Here is a 25,652-nt window from a genome sequence, read left to right on the forward strand (position 1 = left end):
TTTTCATTTTTGTGTTACTACACAAAGCTCAAGTCTGAACTTTCTCACTTTGCGTTTACTACAAAAAGCTCAAGTCTGTTAAATTTGATCTTTAATCTCTGAACAGAGTTATATTTGTCCAAGTGTATATTACTTTTACTCTTGAGACATTTAAACTTTATTCTTTATTTCACTAATCACCACTGTTATTCCTAAGAGGTATCAGTTCCCACTTCTCATTGGGAACTGCATAAATAGGAATACCTACAAACATATATTATTTCAGTATTCAAGACTTAGGGTTATTGCAGAAATGAATTTATCAGGTAAGTTCTTACATAAATTATGTTTTTCCCTCCTTGTAAATCTCACATTTGATGATGGACCACAGGTTCTCAATGTGGTTCAGATCAGGTGAACAAGGAGGCCATGTCATTAGATTTTCTTCTTTTATACCCTTTCTTGCCAGCCACGCTGTGGAGTACTTGGACGCGTGTGATGGAGCATTGTCCTGCATGAAAATCATGTTTTTCTTGAAGGATGCAGACTTCTTCCTGTACCACTGCTTGAAGAAGGTGTCTTCCAGAAACTGGCAGTAGGACTGGGAGTTGAGCTTGACTCCATCCTCAACCCGAAAAGGCCCCACAAGCTCATCTTTGATGATACCAGCCCAAACCAGTACTCCACCTCCACCTTGCTGGCGTCTGAGTCGGACTGGAGCTCTCTGCCCTTTACCAATCCAGCCACGGGCCCATCCATCTGGCCCATCAAGACTCACTCTCATTTCATCAGTCCATAAAACCTTTGAAAAATCAGTCTTGAGATATTTCTTGGCCCAGTCTTGACGTTTCAGCTTGTGTGTCTTGTTCAGTGGTGGTCGTCTTTCTTACCTTGGCCATGTCTCTGAGTATTGCACACCTTGTGCTTTTGGGCACTCCAGTGATATTGCAGCTCTGAAATATGGCCAAACTGGTGGCAAGTGGCATCTTGGCAGCTGCACGCTTGACTTTTCTCAGTTCATGGGCAGTTATTTTGTGCCTTGGTTTTTCCACACACTTCTTGCGACCCTGTTGACTATTTTGAATGAAACGCTTGATTGTTCGATGATCACGCTTCAGAAGCTTTGCAATTTTAAGAGTGCTGCATCCCTCTGCAAGATATCTCACTATTTTTGACTTTTCTGAGCCTGTCAAGTCCTTCTTTTGACCCATTTTGCCAAAGGAAAGGAAGTTGCCTAATAATTATGCACAGCTGATATAGGGTGTTGATGTCATTAGACCACACCCCTTCTCATTACAGAGATGCACATCACCTAATATGCTTAATTGGTAGTAGGCTTTCGAGCCTATACAGCTTGGAGTAAGACAACATGCATAAAGAGGATGATGTGGTCAAAATACTCATTTGCCTAATAATTCTTCACTCCCTGTACACGTGAGGTAGGTTTATAATGGGAAAGCTAACTTTAAATGGGAAGATAATTATTAGTAAACAGGGCATTTTTAGGGAATATCACCAATCATTTAATCACGTTAGAATAAAAGGTAATTATACACACATTCAGAATAATTACTCTCAAGATTGAAGAGTAATAGCAAATTTACGGGGTGGGCGTGGGGTCCTTTATTTTTTTCATTTTTTTTTCAAGCGAAATAATGTTTAAGATAAGGCACTAAAAATAGGAAGAATAATATAATATCAAAGAGGATAATTAGAAGTCACACCACAGCTAGAGAGATATTTTGTAAGACATTGGTATGAAGCAATATTAAACACTATATAAGGTTGGTAATAGACACGGATAGTAAGCACACAATAAGTTTAATTTTGGAATAATAGAAGCTGAATAAGTATAGAGAAGACACTTTATAGAACACTTTTAAATACTTAAGAATAAAAAGGTTGGAAATTCACATTTATTAACGGCAAAAGTATTGACTGATTTGGTTAAAAGATTTTTATTTTTTTTCTCTTCCCTCCCTCTCCTATTTCTCTCACGGAGGATGAGGGCGACAGAGTATTTTTTTTTTCTATTAAGTTTTTAAACCGTAGAGCTGCTCAGGAGGTACATGGACGTTTTTTTTTTCTCTTGTTGGTCTGTGTACAACTCCTATGTGTTGTGTGTTTTTTTTTTTTTCCCTCTCTCTCCCCCCGTGTCCCCTTGCCACCTGGGCACTCTCACTCTGTCGGGGAAGATGACAATCCAGAGAACAGGTCTACTTATTCATAAGCATTACCTTCTAATGAGAATAAAATGGACATAAAACAAATAAAATTTCTATCTCAAATTGCTAAGGGCCTCAATTCACCCTATAAAAGGCACATAGCATTGCATAGTTTCCATAAAGCAAAAGGAGATATTGTTTTTGTTCAAGAATCGCATTTTTTACACAATAATGAACCTAGACTTATAAATAAATTTTACCCAACTATTTATCATAGCTCGAAAACACAGAAACGAAACGGAGTATGCATAATAATTCAGAAAGATATCCCTTTCCAACTTTTACACACGGAAAAAGATTTAGAGGGTAGGTTCCTGTGCCTGGTTGGTTTAGTATATAACAGACCCGTTACATTAGTCAATGTATATGCGCCCAACACAGGACAAAAAACATTTTTTAAGAGAATCACTAACCTGATAATGGAAAACATGAAAGGTACACTAATAATGGGTGGAGATTTTAATTTGGCATTTGAGCCATTGTTAGACTGCTCAAAAAAAAAGAGTAATATAGCCAAACATAATCAAATCGGTTAAATCCAATTTGCTCTCTTTATCCCTTATAGACAGTTGGAGAACATTACACCCCATAACAAGGGATTACACATTTTACTCGGCCCCTCAACAATCATATTCACGTATAGACTATTTCTTTATTGATCAAAATAGTTATTCTCTGGTTCAGGAAACAAAAATACATAATATATCTTGGTCAGACCATTCATTAATTTCAGTTAGCATTAAGTGGCCAGAGACACCAGTGACCCCATATCAATGGAGACTAGAGGATTATTTGCTGAATGATTTACAAATCAAGTCATCTATTCAGGAAACAATAGATATGTATTTTTATTGTAATCAATGGGGAGATACTTCCCCTGCGATTTAGTGGGAGGCGCATAAACAGGTGATAAGAGGAGAATTTATTAAACATAAGGCCAGAGTAAAAAAAAACTTAAATAAAACCTATCTTTCTCTTAATAATACATTGCAAAAAATGGAACAATCACATAAAAAAGACCCATATAATACGAGCGTAGCAATACAGCTTAAAGAAGCTCGTAATAATCTTAATGTATTTCTGAATAAAGGTGCCCAACAAAGGGCGCTAGCACTTAAAAAATGCTTTTTTAATGGAGGCAATAAAGCCGGAAAATTGCTGGCAAGAGCCCTAAAGAAAAAAATATTCCAATCACATGTTCCAAAAATACAGGATGCACAAGGAAACTATATAGTAGGGAGCCAAGAGATAGCCAGAGAATTTAAAAACTATTACCAGAAATTATATAATTTAGACTCTAATAATAATTCTCAAAAGGAAGAGCTAGAAAAAATGGCATATATAAAAGACACGGAGGTACCCACTCTTACAGAAACACAACAAAGGTCATTAGATGAACCATTTACACTACAGGAGGTTACTCAGACTATTATGGACCTTCCAGTCGGCAAGAGCCCGGGTCCGGACGGCCTCAATACAACGTACTATAACACTTTTACAGAATCATTAGCACCGAAACTACTCAGATTGTTTAATTCACTGAATGATAATTCATCCTTTCTAAAAGAAAAACTAGAAGCAAGAATAGTTGTGCTACCCAAACCGGGTAAAGAACCCAATAATACAAAACATTTCAGACCAATTTCATTACTTAATAATGACATAAAAATGTATTCAAAAATTATTTCTAATAGAATAAACAGGATTCTGCCTTGTATTATTAATACTGATCAGGTGGGATTTGTCCCAGGCAGAGAAGCACGGGACAATACCATCAAAACACTACATTTAATTAAATACGCTAAGTTAAATAAGATTCCTTTAGTCACAATATCAATGGACGCTGAAAAAGCGTTTGACCGGCTCAACTGGTCATTCCTCCAGCAAACGCTTAAAAGATTCGGATTTGGGGAAAAAATCATTCAGCAAATATTCTATCTATACACCTGTCCATCAGCAAAGGTAAGAGTGAATGGTATGATCTCTGATTCATTCAATATAACTAATGGCACCAGACAGGGCTGCCCCCTGTCGCCCATACTTTTTGTAATTTCTATGGAAATTTTAGCGGCTAGAATCCGGACAAATGATAAAATTAAGGGACTGAATATCGGGAAGAAAGAATACAAAATATCGTTATATGCCGATGACGTTTTATTGACTCTGACCAATCCAGAGGATTCAATTAACTCCCTAGATGAGGCCTTCCAAGAGTTCGGTAAACATTAAAATTTCCTGATAAATAATAACAAATCAGAGGCCATATTTATCTCAACACCTGCACCGACTATCCAGACCTGTAAACAACAAAATTCATACTCCTGGAAAGAGTCATCGCTTAAATATCTGGGTGTCTATTTAACGTCAGATATGGCAAGCTTATATTCAGAAAACTACGTAAAATTAGCAGAAAATATCCAGCAAGATCTTAATCAATGGAAAAAAAACACTTTCCTGGTTTGGGCGTATACATACAATAAAAATGAATGTTCTTCCCCGTATTTTATACATCCTACAGACAGTCCCCATAGCTCTCCCAAAAAATTACTGTATTGATCTCCAGAGGATGATTAATACCTTCATCTGGAACGGGAAAAAACCCCGGATAAACATAGCTACAGTATATATGCCAAAAAAAAAAGGAGGGATGGGAGTACCGAATATCAAGAACTATTCTAGAGCAATAGTATTACAGAGAATAATAGATTGACATACAAATAAAAACAATAAAGCATGGGTAGCATTAGAAACGGATTTAATCCAATTTCAAACAATCAGCAACTTATGCTGGATAACGGCAGAAAGCAGACCCCCAGGCATAGGAGACTACCCTCTGATCCAACACATAATAACAATGGGATAAGATAATAGCTACATATTCCAACATATCGACATTCCCATCACCACTACTACCAATAGACAATAACGCGGAATTTCAGGGGGGAATAATTCCTAGATGCTATAACATAAAACAGATACAAGATACGACCCCGCTATTAAATTTCCTCGAACAAGGCAAACTGAAGCCTAGGGAAAATCTTACAAATATAGCAGGGGGATCATACTCAAAATGGTTAAAATATCTTTAATTAAAAAACTTTATTTCTAATCATAGGATGAAGAATAATTTAGTAAGAAAGCTAACTACTTTTGAAAAAATATGTTTTAAAGGAATTCCAATAAAAGGGACAATCTCTTATAGTTATACATTTTTAACAGAAACGGATAAGCCCAAAAATCACGTATATATACATAAATGGGAAAAAGAGATTGGGACCCAGCTTGAAAATATAGAATGGAATCAGATTTTTATAAAGACAGCTGAGACTTCAGTATCCTCAAATATTCAAGAACTTAATTATAAAGTATTAACCAGATGGTATCTGACACCAGCCAGATTGCATAGCATTTATCCGAACGCGTCAAATTATTGCTGGAGGAGGTGTGGAATGACTGGGACAATGAAACATATATGGTGGGATTGTCCATCGATTCAGAGGCTGTGGTCGGGCACCTCCTCTTGTATTCAGTTTATTTTAAATAAAACAATCCAACTGGACATATATAACGCCCTCATGAACAAACCGATTAACGACATCTGTAAAATCAAAGCCAAACTTATAATATATATATTAAATGGCACTAAATCTATTATAGCACGTAATTGGAAGAAAAAGGATATACTAAATGAAGACATGCTAATACCCAGAGTAAATGAGTTATTGGAGCTAGAGGAGTTCTCATATAAAAAATCTAAAAGGGAGGATTACTTCCTAATGATACGTTTCTACTGGGAAGCATTTCTAAATAAAGATAGAGTATAGGGAGGGCGCGGGTGGGGGGGGGATATGGAGTGGAGGGGAGAGAGATTTTTTTTTTTTTTTTGTGTTGTTTTTCTTCTTTTTCTTTTTGTAATGTCTTTATTCTTTTTTTTTTTTTGTCAAGATATTAATAAATATAATAAAGTAAAGTGATGCAGTCTCAACCCCAATACTCGTTTTATTTCTCGTTTTTATGTAAGTAAACATATAGTATGGGGGGGAGAGCTACAAAAAAAAAAAAAAAAAAAAAAGGTTAAAGTGACAGTAACGTTTTTTTGTGTTAATTTTTATTTTAAAATTACAGTTTTTCTTTTCTGAACCATCTCCCTTTGAGGCGTTTGCCATTTGAGAGTATGTTGACGATGGTCACTTTATGCCACAAACCTATAGTGTTCTCAAAATGTTAGGGCACACATACAGGACCCCGCACGTCCTCTCATATTCTGTCCAGAGATTTTTCTCTGCATTCTATGTTCTTACACGTGAAAACTATCCTTTCTAGAGGAATTGTTTTCAACTTTCGCACTAGCCTGGTGTAATATATCCTAGTGCGTCTAGTGTGTTATAGGGAGTGGAAATAGAACACTTCCCGATACTTACCATACCCGACTTAGCTGAGGAGGCTGGGTAAACCATTACAAGAATAGGAAAGGGATGTACACCAGGGCTTTCAATGGCATCCACCTGTGTACTTTAATACCGTCTTTAGTGCAGCAAAACTCCAGGTTAGGATAAAGGCTTTCAAAGTGCTTTATTTCAAATTTTGCCTTGAGGTTGTCAAAATGGGAGCGTGGTTTTCAGATTTCTCTGTCCTAGCCCTCTGAGCTATATGGGTAGAGTTTTGATTCTCAGATGTATGCTCTGAGTCTGGATTTTTTAACGATCCATTACAAGAAGTCTGTGTTGGAACCTGTCTTGATGGAGATGGTCTCTTTTGCAGTTTAATATATATAAAAAAAAAGAAAAGTTTAAGGATTCTATAGCCTGCTGTGGAATCACGGGCAGCATGAAGACCATGTCCCTGATCCGGGATCGGATTTTGTAAGGGACAGATTTTCAGTTTTCATCAGACTTGGATTTGAGATGTTCAACATCCCTGGACAATGAAATAGTGTTTCATGGATTCCAAGTGGAATTTCTGCATAACAAGAGAGGCATTTTTACCTCGGGTTAGAGACCTCTCTAACATGGGAGTGATTTGTCCCGTTCTGATTCAGGAACAGGAATCTTATTCTATTGGTAGTTCCCAAAACGGAGGGAACCTTCAGACCTATCTTAGACTTCAGGAGTCTAAACAAGTTTCTCAGAGTTCCATTTTTCTGAATGGAATTTATTTTTACCATCCTTTCATTGATCTAGAAGGGTCAGTTTATGACAAAAGTGGATCTATAGGATGCATATTTTTATGTTCCTATCCATAGAGATTATCACATGTTCCTGAGTTTTGTTGGCCTTCTGGGAAAATGCTTTCAGAACACGGGGCATTGCGGTTGCGCCTTACTTGGATGATATTCTAATCCAGGCGTCATGTTGTCAGCTAACAAGGTCCCATGCCAACATTGTACTTCCCTTTCTAAGAACTCACGAGGGGAAGGTAAATCTGAGAAAGAGTTCTTTATTTCTGTAGACAAGGGTACCCTTCTTGGGAACTCTAATCGTCTCTGTATCCATGAGAAGTTTTCTGGCTAAGGTCAGAAAGTCAAAGATTCTGAATACATGTCGAGCCCTTCAGTCCACTCCTCAGCCGTCAGTGACTCAGTGCTTGGGGGTCATCGGATTGATGGTGTGGCAATGGACATCATACCGTTTGTTCGGTTTCATCTCAGGCCTCTGCAGCTAAACTTGCTCAGGCGGGGGAATGGAAGTTATACAGATTTGTCTCCTCGAATAACCCTAGAACAGGAAACGAGGGACTCTCTTCAATGGTAGTTGTCTCTGGATTATCTATCCCAGGGGTCATGCTTTCGTAGACTTTTCTAGGTGATTGTGGCAATGGACGCCAGCCTTTTGGGATGGGGTGCTGTCTGGGGCGCTTTCTAGTGCTCTAAGTTAGTATAATGGTTAGAGCAGCTGCTTTAGACTTTGACAACTCAGGTTTGATCCCCGTTACAGGGAAATACATTGACACAGTCTTTCCTTCCCATCAACATCCTAGATTTGAGGGCGATCTTCGATGCCCTTCAGACCTGGCCTCAGTTGGGTTCGGTCTAGTTCATCAGGCCCATTATTGCCATCTGTCAGTGATCCACATCCCAGGTGTGGACGACTGGGAGACGGTTTTTCCTAAGCAGACAGACCTTTCATCCGGGAGAGTGGGAACTCTTTCCGGATATATTCTTCAATCTGATTCTCACATGAGGTCGGCCGGAGTTGGATCTCATGGCTTGTTGTCAGAATGCCAAGTTCCCGAGATTCGGGCCCAGGTTCACGGACCTCCAGGCCGACCTGATAAATGCCTTGGCAGTTCCTTGGTCCTTCAGCCTAGCATATCTATTCCCCCTGTTTACTCTTTTCTCCTGGGTTATTGCTCGAATCAAACAGGGGAAGGCATCAGTTGATCCTCGTCACTCCTGCGGGATCTCGCAGGATTTGGTATGCCGCTCTGGTAGACATGTCGTCTCTGTCGCCTTGGAAACTTCTGTTGAGGAAGGACCTTCTCATTTAGGGTTCCTTCCATCTCCCGAATCTAGTTTCTCTGCAGCTGACTGCTTGGAGATTGGACGCTTAATTTTTCCTACCGAGGTTTTTCTGCTTCGGTCTTAGATACTTTAATTCAGGCACGTCAGCCTGTTCCTAGGTAAATTTACCATAAGATATGGCGTAAATGTCTTTCTTGGTGTGAATCCAAGGGCTACTCATGGAGTAGGGTTAGGATTCGCAGGATTTGGTCTTTTCTCCAAGATGGATTGGAGAAAGTGGTATCAGCAAGTTCCTTAAAGGGACAGATCTCTGCTTTATCTGTTTTGTTATATAAGCGTTTGGCAGCTGTTCCAGTTGTGCAATCTTGTTGTCAGGCTCTGACTTGAATCAGACCTGTGTTTAGACTACTTGCTCCTCCTTGGAGTTTGACTTTAGTTATTAAAGTTCTTCAAGGGGCTACGTTTGAACCTATGCATTCCTTAAGATATTAAGTTATTATCTCGGAAAGTTTTATTTCTGGTTGCTTTTCTTCTGTTCGAAGAGTATCTGAGACTTCGGCTTTTCCATATATTTCCCCTTACCTTATTTTTCATTCGGATAAGGTGGTGTTTCGTTCTATGCCTGGGTTTCTTCCTAAGGTTGTTTTAGGAATATTGGTCAAGAGATTGTCTTTCCTTCCTTGTGTCCTAATCCTTTTACAAGATACGATGAGTCCACGGATTTCATCCTTACTTGTGGGATACAATACCAAAGCTATAGCACACGGATGAAACGGGAGGGACAAGACAGGCAACCCAAACGGAAAGCACCACTGCTTGAAGAACCTTTCCCAAAAACAGCCTCAGCTGAGGCAAAAGTATCCAATTTGTAAAATTTAGAAAAAGTTTGAAGAAAAATACCAAGTTGCAGCTATGCAAATCTGGTCAACAGAAGCATCATTTATGAATGCCTATGAGGAAAACAACAGCCCTAGTGGAATGAGTCGTAATTCTTTCAGGAGGCTGCTGTCCAGCAGTCTCATATGCCAAACGGATGATATTCTACAGCCAAAAAGAAACAGAGGTAGCCGTAGCTTTCTGACCCCTATGTGTCCTTGAAAAAAACAACAAACAAGGAAGACGATTGTCGAAAATCCTTAGTCGCTTGTAAGTAGAACTTTAAAGCATGAATTACATCAAAATTGTGTAACAGACGCACCGTCTGAGAAGGATTAGGACACAAGGAAGGAAAGACAATCTCTTGACCAATATTCCTAAAACAACCTTAGGAAGAAACCCAGGCATAGAACGAAACACCACCTTATCCGAATGAAAAATAAGGTAAGGGGAAATATATGGAAAAGCCGAAGTCTCAGATACTCTTCGAACAGAAGAAAAGCAACCAGAAATAAAACTTTCCGAGATAATAACTTAATATCTTAAGGAATGCATAGGTTCAAACGTAGCCCCTTGAAGAACTTTAATAACTAAAGTCAAACTCCAAGGAGGAGCAAGTAGTCTAAACACAGGTCTGATTCTAGTCAGAGCCTGACAACAAGATTGCACAACTGGAACAGCTGCCAAACGCTTATATAACAAAACAGATAAAGCAGAGATCTGTCCCTTTAAGGAACTTGCTGATACCAATAAGGCAGTGGGGGGGGGGGAGTAGAGAGCTGTTTTTGGGGGGGATCAGAGAAGTTGGGGGCTAAGGGGGGATCCTACACAGCAGCATATGTAAATATGCTTAAAAAAAAAAAAGTTAAAAAAAAAAACCTTTTATTTTAGTACTGGCAGACTTTCTGCCAGTACTTAAGATGGCGGGGACAATTGTGGGGTGGGGGAGGGAAGAGAGCTCTATGGGAGGGATCAGGGGGTCTGATGTGTCAGGTGGGAAGCTGATCTCTACACTAAAGCTAAAATTAACCCTGCAAGCTACCTAATTAACCCCTTCACTGCTGGGCATAATTCACGTTTTGTGCGCAGTGGCATTTAGCGGCCTTTTAATTACCAAAAAGCAACACCAAAGCCATATATGTCTGCTATTTCTGAACAAAGGGGATCCCAGAGAATTATTTACAACCATTTGTACCATAATTGCACAAGTTGTTTCTAAATAATTTCAGTGAGAAACCTAAAGTTTGTGAAAAAGTTGACTATTTTTTTTAATTTAATCGTATTTGGCGGTGAAATGGTGGCCTGAAATATACCAAAATGGGCCTAGATCAATACTTGGGGTTGTCTACTACACTAAACTAAAGCTAAAATTAACCCTACAAGCTCCCTACAAGTTCCCTAATTAACCCCTGCACTGCTGAGCATAATACACTTGTGGTGTGCAGCAGCATTTAGCGGACTTCTAATTACTTAAAAACAACGCCAAAGCGATATATTTCTGCTATTTCTGAACAAAGGGGATCCCAGAGAAGCATTTACAACCATTTGTGCCATAATTGCACAAAATGTTTGTTAATGATTTCAGTGAGAAACCTAAAATTTGGAAAAATTTTACTTTTTTATTTATTTGATCGCATTTGGCGGTGAAATGGTGGCATGAAATATACCAAAATGGGCCTAGATCAATACTTTGGGATGTCTTCTAAAAAAATATATATACATGTCAAGGGATATTCAGGGATTCCTGAAAGATATCAGTGTTCCAATGTAACTAGCGCTAATTTTGAAAAAAAGTGGTTTGGAAATAGCAAAGTGCTACTTATATTTATGGCCCTATAACTTGCAAAAAAAGCAAAGAACATGTAAACATTGGGTATTTATAAACTCTGGACAAAATTTAGAAACTATTTAGCATGGGTGTTTTTTGGTGGTTGTAGATGTGTAACAGATTTTGGGGGTCAAAGTTAGAAAAAGTGTGTTTTTTTCCATTTTTTCCTCATATTTTATAATTTTTTTTTATAGTAAATTATAAGATATGATGAAAATAATGGTATCTTTAGAAAGTCCATTTAATGGCGAAAAAAACGGTATATAATATGTGTGGGTACAGTAAATGAGTAAGAGGGAAATTACAGCTAAACACAAAGACCGCAAAAATGTAAAAATAGCCTTGGTCCCAAACGGACAGAAAATGGAAAAGTGCTGTGGTCATTAAGGGGTTAAAAAAAAAAAAAAAAAAAAAAAAGGATAATCTTCAAATCAAAATATAACTCCAAAATGAATAACCAATCATAATAGAGAATATAATCACATTCAGAATTAGATACTAATTGTGTCCCTAGTATTTAATTGAAAAATCAAGACTTTTTATTGATAGAAGTAGACCCCCTTAATACAAATATTCTCCAGCTACTCAGCGTGTATATATTTAAGAATTATTTAGTAAAGTTTCATTTATATCTAACTGTAGCAGGGTTAGCCAACCCTGCCAGTTTGGCACAAAATGGGTTGACTGACCCCTTCCACCTTAAAGGGACACTGAACCCAAATTTTCTACGTTCTCTTGCTATCTTTATTTGAAAAAGAAGGCATCTAAGCTTTTTTTTTTATTCAGAACTCTAGACAGCACTTTTTTATTGGTGGATGAATGTATCCACCAATCAGCAAGGACAACCCAGGTTGTTCACCAAAAATGGGCCGGCATCTAAACTTGCATTTCAAATAAAGATACAAGGAGAATGAAGAAAATTTGATAGGAGTAAATTAGAAAGTTGCTTAAAATGTAATGCTCTATCTGAATCACGAAAGAAAAATTTGGGTTCAGTGTCCCTTTAACTAGTTTGTCACAGTTTAAGCACTCCAGGCAAGGTGGTTACTAAGTTCATTGGGTGCAAGGCTTAAAAAAACACTTTATAGTGTGTACTAGACCTAGAAAAATGCCACCCACACTAAACTGTTTCTGCTCGCACCGCCGTAAGATTATTATATGGGCAATCAATCATAAGAAAAAACGCAGACTAAAAAATCCAAAAACACAATTTAGCAAAAATCAATCTAAAAAACACAGTTCTATTATTACCAGTCTCTCCAGCAACGTGGTCACCCTGCATTTATATATAAAAAAAAGCGTTAACAAAAAAATTACACAAAACATCAGTATTTAAAACAAAAAGGAGTTAGAGACAGTCAACACCAGAATTTTTGTTGTTTAAAAAGATAGATAATCCCTTCATTACCAATTCCCCAGTTTTGCATAACCAACAGTTATAATTATACACGTTTTACCTCTGTAATTACCTTGTATCTAAGCCTCAGCAGACTGCCCCCTTATTTCAGTTCTTTTGACAGACTTGCAGTTTAGCCAATCAGAGCTGTCTCCATGGTAAATTCACGTGCATGAGCTCAATGTTATCTATATGAAACACATGAACTAATGCCCTCTAGTGGTGAAAAACTATCAAAATGCATTTAGATTAGAGGCGGTCTTCAAGGTCTAAGAAATTAGCATATGAACCTCCTAGGTTTAGCTTTCAACTAAGAATATCAAGAGAACAAAGCAAAATTGGTGATAAAAGTAAATTGGAAAGTTGTTTAAAATTACATGCCCTATCTGAATCATCAAAGTTTTTTTTTGTACTTGACTGTCCCTTTAAAACAGAACTTAATATTGTACTATCTTACATATCTGTTCCAAGGTAGTTAGCAAGGAAAGACTGTCACTTATGCTGTTCCAGGCAGCCTCTCAAGTAGAACTACATGATTATTTTGCTGAAATTAAATACATTTTCTTTTTCTTGAGATCAGGTTTCTGACCAGGCTCCTTCCAGAGTGGGCAAGGGTGGTAGACACCCCCTCTTTTATGGCATGCCATAAAAAGCCCTGAAGACCTGGCTGGAGATATTGAATAATTTACATATCTTTTCTTATGTATATCCAGTACATATACCAATATAGGCAATCTCCTTGTGGCATCATGAGGATTATTTTGATACCAAACATGACATGTCTGTCATATTTTGTCACCCTGAAACATGCATGTGATTGAAACATGTCTTAATATAGAGGGTTACCTTTAATTGACCTAAGTCCTGTGCCTTGATAGAAACACTGTTTCCTGTCACAATGTTGACATCTTGGGGCCATAAACTGACCTTAGGCACCAGGCCTCTGGTTGTAATAAAATTTGTCCAAGTAATAAACAGACCTCCCAACATAAATAGTTTTTAAGGATAAATAGGGCAATACTCATCTAAAAAAAACCAACAAAATAATAAGCACTTTTCTTTTTAAATAGGTTGAAGTATAATAGCTGACCCAATCAGTTATTTTGTCGTGAACCCTGAATTGGTTTGTTTTTTCCTTTCCAGACGTGGGCCATGCACTCCCTCTCCATTATTATTGACTCATCTGGACCACTGTATCATGTACATGTAGAGGCTACGCTTTCCCTTCTCCTCACGTCTTTGCTTAGCACTTCTCCATCGTTTCCTGAGGTGCATCGCAGCATTGGTCGATGTCTGAGTGCACTGCTCACTACGCTTGGTCCTGAACTCCAAGGTACACCTTGATGGTCTGATATGCTATATTAGATCTTCTGTTTGAGGACTATAGCAAAGTATTTTCCATTATTAATTTTATGTTTTTGTACATAAAGTGCATGATTGTCACAGTCTGAATGTAATGGATTCTGTAATTTTCATACAGACAGTGGGGCCCCTGCATCCTTGATGAGAAACTCCTTTTTGCTGGGCTGCTTTTTAATGCAGGAGAATCCAGACTGTATGGTTCAGGCCCAAGCCATCTCTTGTCTACAACAACTGCACATGTTCGCTCCTAAGCACCTAAACCTGTCCAGCTTGGTACCCACACTTTGTGTAAGTATTGTACCCTATGTGTTTATACAGTCATTGTGTGTGTTGTAGTGTCACAATGCTTTTATATAATGCTATTATCATGGTGTAATCTGTTTTCCAAAGCGTCTTAGGCCAGCAGATCTTGGCTTACCTTATTAGCACTCATCAACAAAGAGTTTGTTCCTCTTTATGTTAGATAGACTGGAACATAAATCCTCACATTTTGTTATGTATTTATTCTGTCCTCTGTTCAGTATAGTTCAGTATCCTACAGCAGATTTAACTGAGGTACTCAGTCTTTATCGGATTCACCAGACATATTTTGCTGTGTGCAGAGATGCCACTTATATACAAATCAGAAAGAGAAAACAAAATATGAAGTAGCCAGGTGGGGACAGATTATTACTCTGCAATATTTGGAGCATTTTCTATTATTTATAAATGTTACTTAAAGGGACACTGAACCCAAATTTTTTCTTTTGTGATTCAAACAGAGCATGCAATTTTAAGCAACATTCTAATTTACTCCTATTTTCAATTTTTCTTCATTCTCTTGCCTTCTTTCTTTATTTAAAAAAAAGGCATCTAAGCTAAGAAGCCAGACAATTTTTTGGTTTAGTATGCTGGACAGCACTTATTTATTGATGGGTAAAATAATCCACCAATCAGCAAGAACAACCCAGGTTGTTCACCAAAAATGGGCCGGCATCTAAACTTAGATTCTTGCTTTTCAAATAAAGATGCCAAGAGAAGGAAGAAAATGTGATAATAGGAGTAAATTAGAAAGTTGTCTAAAATTGCATGCTCTGTCTGAATCACGAAAAAAAAAATTGGGTTCAGTGTCTTTTTTTGTTGTTGTATATGCACACTTTGAGGAACCAGCTCCTACTGAGCATGTGCAACACTGTATACGTATATGAGCCTGTGATTTAGATAATGGCTGTCACTTGATACAGGGAGCTAATTTAAGTAAATTTTGAACTTTGTCAGAAAAAAATCTAGTACTTTAAAATTTAGCGTAAGCACATTGTCTTTTTAATATGCACTTGTTGATTATGCAACTGTATTTAATGGTTCAGTTAATTGCATAATTCAACATAAATTGATTTAATGATAATTTGTGCAACAAAGATTGAAATAATTTAATATGAGCTAATTTTAGCTGAATATTGGCTTACATTTTAGCCAAGTGTTCAGTAAAATAATTCAGGTGGTGTGCCCATTACATATGTCCTGGAGAGTAATTTTAAATGGAATAATATCCATCCTCGTAGAATGGAAATTTAAAATATTTCTTTATTTCTGATCTATGCTGCAGTGACGATTTCCATCAGTCAAGAAATTAGTCATGTTTTCCATCCCCAGAAGCATATTCAATACTTGTCTTCACCATATACTGAGCTTCTCTGCTGGCCTGCATATTCTCTCAATTTTCTCTCATCCTTTGTAAGATTTAGCAAGATTCTGGTTTCTACTTCTGTGAGATTGGCCTTGAAACCTTGTAGAACCTTCTCTTTTACTCTTCAGGTCCTTGTTTTCAGGTCCGTCATTTGATGACATATTGTGGTGCTAGCTGATCTAATGATGGATACACTTTGGAAAGCTCATAATGCGCCTTTGTCCTCAGACTGTTGTATTTGGGATATTGGATGCAGATATTTGAGAAGTATTTATACTACGTTTCATTTTCTTGATTTTCTGACATGGTCGATTTTGTAAGTAGCCTAAGTACAAGTGCAAGCATTATTATTATTATTATCGGTTATTTGTAGAGCGCCAACAGATTCCGCAGCGCTATTAACAAAGGCGGAGTACAACAAAACAGTTATAGGGATCAAATGGGTAGAGGGCTCTGCCAAGAGTTGCACTGTTGTAGTCAGCTCTTGAGAAGGTGGTCAACAAACAGCTGGACTCTTAAGCTTACATGCTAAGGGGGTTCAGGGGATAGCAATGGAGGAGAGGAACTGGTATAAAGAAAGGTTAGCGTAGGTTGTATGCATCCCTGAACAGTAGAGTCTTTAGGGAGCACTTGAAGCTTTTAAAACTAGAAGAGAATCTTGTGGAGCGAGACAGAGAGTTCCACAAGTTGGGAGCCAGTCTGGAGAAGTCCTGTAAACGGGAGTGTGATGAGGTGACAAGAGGAGGAGAGTAGGAGGTCGTGAGCAGAGCGAAGGGGACAGGAGGGAGAGTATCTGGAGACAAGGTCTGAGATATAGGGGGGAGCAGTGCAGTTGAGGGCTTTGTATGTCAGAGTGAGAATTTTGTGTTTGATCCTAGAGGCAAGTGGAAGCCAATGAAGAGATTGGCAGAGAGGTGCAGCAGATGAAGAGCGACTTGTAAGGAAGATGAGTCTGGCAGAGGCATTCATTAAGGATTGTAAAGGAGCTAGGCGGTAGGTGGGGAGAGCAGAGAGGACAGAGTTGCAGTAATCAAGGTGGGAGAGGATGAGAGAGTGGGTTAAAATCTTAGTTGTGTCTTGTGTAAGGAAGTGTCTAATTTTAGAGATGTTTTTAAGGTGGAAGCAGCAGGCTTTAGCCAAAGACTGAATGTGAGGAGTGAAAGAAAGATCTGAGTCAAATGTGTGACCGAGACATCGGGCATGCGGGGTAGGGGTAATGATGGAGTTGTCGACAGTTATAGAGAGATTGGGGGTGGAGAGTTTAGAAGAAGGGGGGAAAATAAGGAGCTCAGTTTTGGAGAGATTTAGCTTGAGGTATTGAGAGGACATCCAGTTGGAGATGTGAGAAAGACAGTTAGTGACACGGGTTAGCAAGGAAGGAGAAAGGTCTGGTGCAGAGAAGTAGATTTGGGTGTCATCAGGACACAAATGATATTGTAAACCGTGGGACTTTATTAGGGAACCTAGTGATGACGTGTAGATTGAGAAGAGAAGGGGACCGAGGATAGAGCCTTGCGGTACTCCGACAGAAGGTGGTGACGGGGCAGAGGAGGCCCCAGAGAAGGCTACACTAAAGGTACGGTTTGACAGGTAGGACGAGAGCCACGAGAGGGCTGTGTCACATATGCCGAAGGATTGGAGGGTTTGGAGCAAGAGAGGGTGGTCAACAGTGTCAAAGGCTGCGGACAGATGAAGGAGAATAAGCAGAGAGAAGTGCTGTTTCTGTGGAGTGATGGGGACGAAATCCAGATTGCAATGGGTCAAGGAGGGAGTTTATTGTAAGGAAATGGGATAGGCGTGCATAAGCTAGTTTTTCGAGAAGCTTTGATGCAAGAGGGAGGAGGGAAATAGGGCAGTAGTTGGATGGGGAGGTAGGATCAAGGGAAAGTTTTTTGAGGATAGGTGTGACCAGTGCATTTTTCAGCGATGAGTGAAATATACCGGTGCTGAAGGAGAGGTTGAAAGTGTGTGTGAGTATAGGGATAAGGGTGGTAGAGAGGGAGGGGAGTAGCTGTGAGGGGATAGGGTCAAGGGGACAGGTAGTGAGGTGAGAGCGCAGTATAAGTGCCAAAACCTCAGTAACAGGGGAGAATGAGCTAAGTTTAAGGTTATGTGGGTTCTGGTTGATTGAGAGCATTTGAGGGGGTGAGAGAATGGAATTATGTTGAGAGCTGATTTCATTTCTGATGGAGTTGAATTTGTTAGTGAAGTGGTTGGCAAAGTCTTGAGCTGACAGAGAAGTTATTAGGAGGTGGGGGAGGGCGGAGAAGAGTATTGAAAGTAGAGAACAAACGTTTTGGGTTTGAAGATTATAGATAAGAGTAGAGAAGTAGTGTTGCTTATGGAAATTAAGGGCAGAGTAGTAGGCGTTCAAGATACATTTGTAATGTTTAAAATCAGCTGAACTCCTAGTTTTTCTCCATTTCCGCTCAGCAGTACGGAAACATCTGTGTAGGTATCGTGTTAGAGGAGTATGCCAGGGCTGAGGATGAGTGTTTGATTTCCGAGCTATGGTAAGAGGGGCGAGATTGTCAAGGACGGATGTAAGGGTGGAATTATAGTGGCAGATAGATTGGTCAGGGCAGGAAAAGGAAGAGAAGGATGAGAGGAGAGGTTTGAGGGAATTAGAAAGCTGTTGGTGATCTAATGACATAATGCTTCTGTTAAGTTTGGTGTGAGGAGCAGAAGGAGGGAGAGTTGTAGGGAGGGATGATATGTTGCAAGTAAGGAGATGGTGCTCAGAAAGAGGAAAGGGGGAGTTAGTGAAGTTTGAGAGGGTGCATCAATAGCTAAAGATGAGGTCAAGGGAGTGACCATCTTTGTGAGTGGGAGAATCAGTCCATTGTGACAAACCAAAAGAGGAAGTGAGTTGCAGAAGTTGTTTTGCAGAGGAGGCAGTGGGATTGTCAAAAGGGATGTTGAAGTCACCAAGAATGAGGGAAGGGGTGTCTGAGGAAAGGAAATAAGGTAGCCATGCAGCCAAGTGATCTAGAAATTTAGTTGAGGAGCCAGGAGGACGGTATATGACTGCAACACGTATAGAAATAGGAGAGAATAAGCGAATCATGTGGGTTTCGAATGAGGAAAATGTGAGGGAAGAGATGGGATGTATTTGTTGAAAGGTACAACGAGAGGACAGTAAAATACCTACACCACCTCCTTGCATCATCAGCAATAGCTGGAATCAAACATGTCTGAAGTCTCTTATTCATTTCTTTTCTTTTTTTTTTTTTTTTCAAGACCTTGCACATTTTCAGCCCAGATGTTAGCCATGTTATGTCTCTGTGTGATTCCTCCTATGGTCCTTGAAGGTTTGGTGGCCTTTCTCTTTGAATTCTTTTGGGAAGCATTCCTCGAGAAACTTGCATTGTATCTCTATTAGCCGGATTACAAGTGGAGCGCTAAATATCGCTTGTGCGCAAACCTTATTAGTGCTCCACTTTGTAATACCAGAGCATGCTAATGTGCGCTGATATTATAAGTTAAGCGCAATGCGAATGCGACCTCACGTTCACATTGCTAGGAAACATTGCGCTCACAAGAACGCGCTTCCATAAGCTCCACTTGGAGCCTCGTTCTGATGTTGTCAGATATGACATCAGAACTTAAGTGCAGCGAAGGGGGTAAGTAGTACAGCGATTACAGCTTTTTAAAATATATATGTATATGCTTATATACATGTATATTTAAGTGTTATGTGTATATATAAATATATATGCATATATCTTTACTGGGAAGACACAGTTCCCATAGACTGCAGTGTAAAGGCAAATTAGCTTGTTTGCGGGTGCGCGATAATTTAGCTCTCTTGTTAATCTAGCTCTATATGGGTAGCTGATCTACAGTCTTATCCGTTGCTCTGATTTTTCTTTCTGTACAAAGCAGTTCACAGACCAGTTCCTTGCATTTTTTTTTTGAAGATACAAACTAGGGAAACGGCTTTACAAGTTGGATGCAGTTTGCTGTCTGTATCTGTCTTCACTGGCAGACTGACGCCCTTCTAGTCATGCTTTACGTAAAGAATGTATGCTGGAAAAAATAAACGTTTTGGTGCATTGTTAGTTGTATCTTCGATAAATGTGCCGAAAAGCTCATTGTATAAGTGCAGCTTCCACTTCCTAGGTAGTTAAAGGGACAGTAAAGTCAAAATTAAGCTTTCACAATTCAGATAAAGCATGTAATTTTTAAGAACTTTCCAATTTTCTACTATTATCTAATTGACTTCATTATCTTAGTATCATTTGGTGAAAAGCATACCTAGGTAGGCTTAGGAGCAGCAGTACACTATCGAGAGCTAGCTGATGATTGGTGCCTGCACATATATGCCACTTGTCATTGGCTCACCTGATGTGTTCAGGTAGCTCCCAGAGGTGCATTGCAGCTCCTTCAACAAAGGATACAGAGAGAATGAAGAAAATGTGATAATAGAGTCCAGCTGTCCTGTTGATCGTTTTACGTAAAGATAGTTTACAGCAGGTGTGGGCAATTATCGGCTCTCCAGATGTTATGGACATCTCCCATGATGCTTTGCCAGCATTATGGCTGAAAGAGCATTATGGGAGATGAAGTCCATAATATCTGGAGGGCCGATAATTGCTCACCTCTGGTTTACAGCTTACAGTGATTCAAGGGCATTGTAGAAGACCTTTATCATTTATGGAAATGTCTTCAATGTCTGTTTATTGTATTCCACTACTGTATACTTATGATGTTACAGCCCTGCCTAATATAGTGGAACTTTTATAAATAAACGGCAATAATAATAATAACGAAATAAATTGGAAAGTTATTTAAAATTGTATTCTCTATCTGAAAATTGACAGAAAAATGTTGTGTTTCATGATATTTAAAGCAGGAATTTCTCCTCTGAGGACATCTGGAAAGCAGTGGGGTGGAATTTGCCTCATGCTCTTTTGAAGAATTAGAAGCTGTATGCTGTAGTCAGATTTAGCAGGAAATGTCTGCATTCTGTTTGTTCTTCCTGCTATTTTCTAGTTATTTGCTTAGTCTCAGTGTTTTCCCCATGTTCTGACCTCCCTTGTATTTTCTGCTGTGATAAATCTTCTTTGTAAACCAAGATAAACCAAATTTAAGTCCTTTAGTAGCACTTGCCAAGTATCCCACTTATTTGTGTTTGGTTGTTGTTTATTCACATATGTATGATATCAAGCAGGAAAAGTAAGAGTCTTAAAGCACCTGATAAAGGTGATTCATTGGGTTTGTTTGTTCCTCTCAAAAGAACAGTAAACACTTTGAGATTGTAATATGAAATGTCTAATTATGTGTATTTATGTATTAATTTCTCCCTCTTTTCTTGTCATTTAATACTGCAATTTGTGAGTTTTCCAGTTCTGCAGCTCTGAAATTTAGAGGTTCACAAAGCAGGCTTCACAACCCTAATCCTGCCACATATCTGGTCCTATGTGGCTACCACAATGTTGGTCTGATAATGAACTACAAAACAAAATGACAGTGCTAGCAGTGTTTTTTTCTCCAGTACCAAGTTTGTATGGGCTCCTACTAAAAAGGCAAGGGGTGGATGTAACTTTACAATTAAAAAAAAAACAATTGCAGCAAGTAAAGTGTTAATGTGTTCCAAAAATACAGACTACTCTATCATGTTAATTTATTGCAAAACTTGAAAGGACCGCTAAATACAGTAGAAGTGAATAACACACACAATAAAAAAGACCATGCAATAGTTTTTTTTTATTAAAATGAGAATAATTTCTTTCATATTTCTAAGTTAATGCAAATTTTTCTTCCCCCTGTATAATGTGACAGCCAAAAGCCAATCACAAATTGCATACATGTACTGTATATATTGTGCACTTTTGCACATACTCTGTAGGATCTGGCGCCTCAAAAAGTGTACGTATAAAAAGAATGAGCACGTTTTGATAATGGAAGTATATTGGAACGTTTTATTAAATTGCATGCTTTATCTGAATCATTTAATTTTGACATTTAGTGGTTCTTTGTGGTTGAGTGCGATATGGCAATTACATGAAGTATGATTCATCTTCCATTGGTTTGAGTCACCAGTGTGTCACCATTACTTTAGCCATTTAATACAATGGCTGTCCTTCACAGATTTTGTTCTTTTATTAGTTGATGAGTTTATCTCACTGCCCTTATACGATTACCACAGACAGCATTCTGCCTCATCTATGTTACCTTTTTTTTATCTCCTGCAGGAGGGGTTGGTGGATAAATCTGTGTTGGTTTGTCACCTCCCTCCCCTCTCTATGTGGCTATCCTGTTGCATCTATTTTCTGACTATCCATCTAAGCATCTGAAATCAGTTTACAAGCTTTGCTTTACCAGACATTGACAGGGATTCATGATCCTAGTATCTCTGTACATCATTTGTTTACTTTCATATTTTGATGTCGGATCATATTTTGATGTCGGATGACTCTGTTGCAGCAGTACGGAAGAATCGCAGTCTTGGTCTTATCCAACTAAGTAACATGCCATTCTCATTTGCAGAAGTGGGGAGACTTTCCATTTTCAAGCCCTGCATTGTGGCATGTAAATGCTTTGCCTTTGGGTGCACGAGGAAAGCATTTTCTGTATGCTGCTTGCCTCCCCAACTGCTTTACTTTGCATCTATTCTCTTGGTTGGTTGTGTGACTATTCGCTGCACATACAGAATACTTCTTCTTTATCCTGAACGTATTGTGGTAACCAGGCTGTTGGCCAAGTTGAGTGACAACAATATACTTGCCTGGAGCAGCCTATTCATACACTCCCCAGTGCTTTGTGTTTATTCAGAGTCTTCTAGATAGTTACAGGCCAATATAATAACGTGCACTGCAGTCAGTCACGCTCAGATACATTTAAATAATTGATAATGAGTGGGTATAAATAATAATGTGTGCAATGAGCTACTGGTAAGCAAGACTGCCAACGTCTCCAAAATGGAATTTCCTGTATTTTACAACTCAACTAATATATTTCCCATAGAAGATACTGCTATGCATTTTGTATTTCCATCCTTTGTGATGGGAATACGTTTTGTTTGACGTCTGATTCTTTTTTCATTAAAGGGACAGTAAAGTCAAAATTAAACTCTCTCATGATTCAGATAAAGCCTGCTATTTTAAACAACTTTCCAATTTACTTCTGTTATCAATTTTGCTTCCTTCTTTAGGTATCGTTTTTGAAGTGTTAAACTTGGTAGGCTCATAAGAGTTTAGGAATGTGCACACATCTTTAGTACTTTATGGCAGCAGTGTTTTGCAACATTATTTGTAGCTTTGTTATACAATGTTGCCAAACACTGCTGCCATAAAGTACTAAAGACATGTAATTACTGGTTTAGTTATATACCAATAGAAATACATAGATAATTATTCAATTAGTGGGAGGTGAACTATCTCCAGTTTAATAGGTTTAATCATTTATATTTGATCACTTTTTCATCTGTACTTGGAAGGAAAAAAATAATCATTACCTCAATAATAACAGTTTAAATATTTTTATTTTATTAAAGAAAACAACATTAAAGGTTTCCCTTTCATTTTGACTGCTTTCCCTTCTCTCTTCACACTTAGGTCCTTGTGCAGATCTGTTCCACTCCAAACAATCTTCTATTCATTGAGCTTTTTTAAATTTAGGAAGGGTTTGATTCTGTACCTAGAATGACGTGTGAGCAATGAGATTATAGGAATAGTAAAGTCAGAATTAAACTTTCATGATTTATATATAACAGGCACTTTTAAATGTACTTCTATAATCTAATTTGCTTTGTTTTTTTTTTGGTATCCTTTGTTTAGAAGCATACATAGGTAGGCTAAGGAGCAGTAGTATACTGCTAGTGGCTAGCTGTTGATTGGTGGCCACACATATATGCTCCTTGTCATTGGCTCACCTAATGTGTTCAGCTAGCTTCCAGTAGTGCATTTCTGCTCCTGCAACAAAGGCTGTCAAAAGAATCTAGCAAATTTGATAATAGAAGTACATGTGAAAGTTATTTAACATTCTATGCTCTATCTGAATCATAAAATAATTGGATTTAAAGGGACAGTAAACACCAGAATTTTTGTTGTTTAAAAAGGTAGATAATCCCTTTATTACCCATTTCCCAGTTTAGCACAACCAACACAGTTAAAATAATACACGTGTTATCTCTGTAATTAGCCTCTGCAAACTGCCTCCTTATTTCAGTTCTTTTGACAGACTTGCAATTTAACCAATCAGTGCTGACTCCTAGGTAACTTCACGTGCCTGAGCTCAATGTTATCTATATGAAACACATGAACTAACACCCTCTAGTGGTGAAAAACTGTCAAAATGCATTAAGATTAGAGGCGGCCTTCAAGGTCTAAAAAAATAGCATATGAGCCTACCTAGTTTAGCTTTCAACAAAGAATACCAAAAGAACAAAGTAAAATTGGTGCTAAAAGTAAATTGGAAAGTTGTTTAAAATTACATGCCCTATTTGAATCAAGAAAGTTTATTTTGGACTTGACTGTCCCTTTAAGTCCTTTAAAGCAGTATTTCTCAACAGCAGTCCTCAAGTGCCCCCAACAGGCCAGGATTTAATCCTAGCTGAACTAGTACACAGGTGAAGTAATCAGCTGGCCATTAACTTCTCACCCATCAGCTGATTATTTCACCTGTTTACTAGTTCAGCTATAATGAAAACATGGCATGTTGTGGTACTTGAGGACCGCGGTTGAGAAAGAGTGCTTTAAAGGACCGCTTAATGCAATAGAATTGCATAATTAACACATGCATAATAAAAAAGCAATGATTTAACACCTACTCTTTATTTTAAATAAGCAGTAGATTTTTTTTCTGACACATTCCCCCCTCTCATTTTCCAGCCTTTTGTATCATGTGCCATACTTCAGCCAATCAGACTAGTATACGTATACCCTGTGAGCTTGTGCACATGCTCAGTAGGATCTTGTTCCCCAGAAAGTATAAATATAAAAAGACTGTGCAAAATTAGTTAATGGAATTAAATTGTAAAGTGTCTTAAAACTGCACATTCTTTCTCAATCATAAAAGTTTATTTTGACTAGAGTGTTCCTTTTAAGGTCTGTTTGCCAACTTTGTATCATTTTTGCTGTGAGGAAGATGCATGTTATTTCTGCAGACACAAATTACATTTCAAGAAATCAAAAAATATATGATAATGTGTGCTAGATGGAAAAAATGCCCAAAAATAATCTTACTGAAACCTCTGGGGGAGCATGTCACTGTGAATGGATTAGTGGAATTAATTTGCCAAAAACATTTTTTAAAACATTACAGCCATGAATATATAGCCTTATGCTACATTATTAAAAACTAATTCTTATTTTAGGATGAAATTAAATTAAAAAAATCTAATTTAATTAGAAACTGTTTTAACAACAAAAATAAATAAATAATATATATATATATATATATATATATATATATATATATATATATATATATATATATATATAGTTTTCTCTTGCAAGGTGTATCCAGTCCACGGATTCATCCATTACTTGTGGGATATTCTCATTCCCTACAGGAAGTGGCAAAGAGAGCACACAGCAGAGCTGTCCATATTGCTCCCCCTCTAGCTCCACCCCCCAGTCATTCTCTTTGCCGGCTCTAAGCACTAGGGTCTCTCTATGGGAGGGTAAAGTGAATGTGGTGTTAGATTTGTAGTTTTATATCTTCAATCAAAAAATTTGTTATTTTTAAATGGTACCGGTTTGTACTATTTACTCTCTAGCAGAAAAGTGAAGAAGAATTCTGCTGAGAGGAAAATGATTTTAGCATGTTGTAACTAAAATCCACTGCTGTTCCCACACAGGACTAAGGAGTACCAGAAAACTTCAGTTTGGGGGAACAGTTTGCAGGCTTGACTG

General features: G+C 38.1%; 1 protein-coding gene across 1 annotated transcript in view; it reads left to right on the top strand.

The window, feature by feature from the left end:
- Window positions 1–25,652, top strand: part of HEATR5A (HEAT repeat containing 5A) — a 373,796-nt gene that overhangs the window by 135,757 nt on the left and 212,387 nt on the right. The window contains exons 19-20 of the mRNA XM_053697931.1: window positions 13,908–14,097; window positions 14,245–14,414. Coding sequence (XP_053553906.1) covers window positions 13,908–14,097; window positions 14,245–14,414 — 360 coding nt within the window. The remainder of the gene's footprint in view (window positions 1–13,907; window positions 14,098–14,244; window positions 14,415–25,652) is intronic.

Source organism: Bombina bombina, chromosome 1 (assembly GCF_027579735.1).
Source record: "Bombina bombina isolate aBomBom1 chromosome 1, aBomBom1.pri, whole genome shotgun sequence".
Lineage (NCBI taxonomy): Eukaryota > Metazoa > Chordata > Amphibia > Anura > Bombinatoridae > Bombina > Bombina bombina.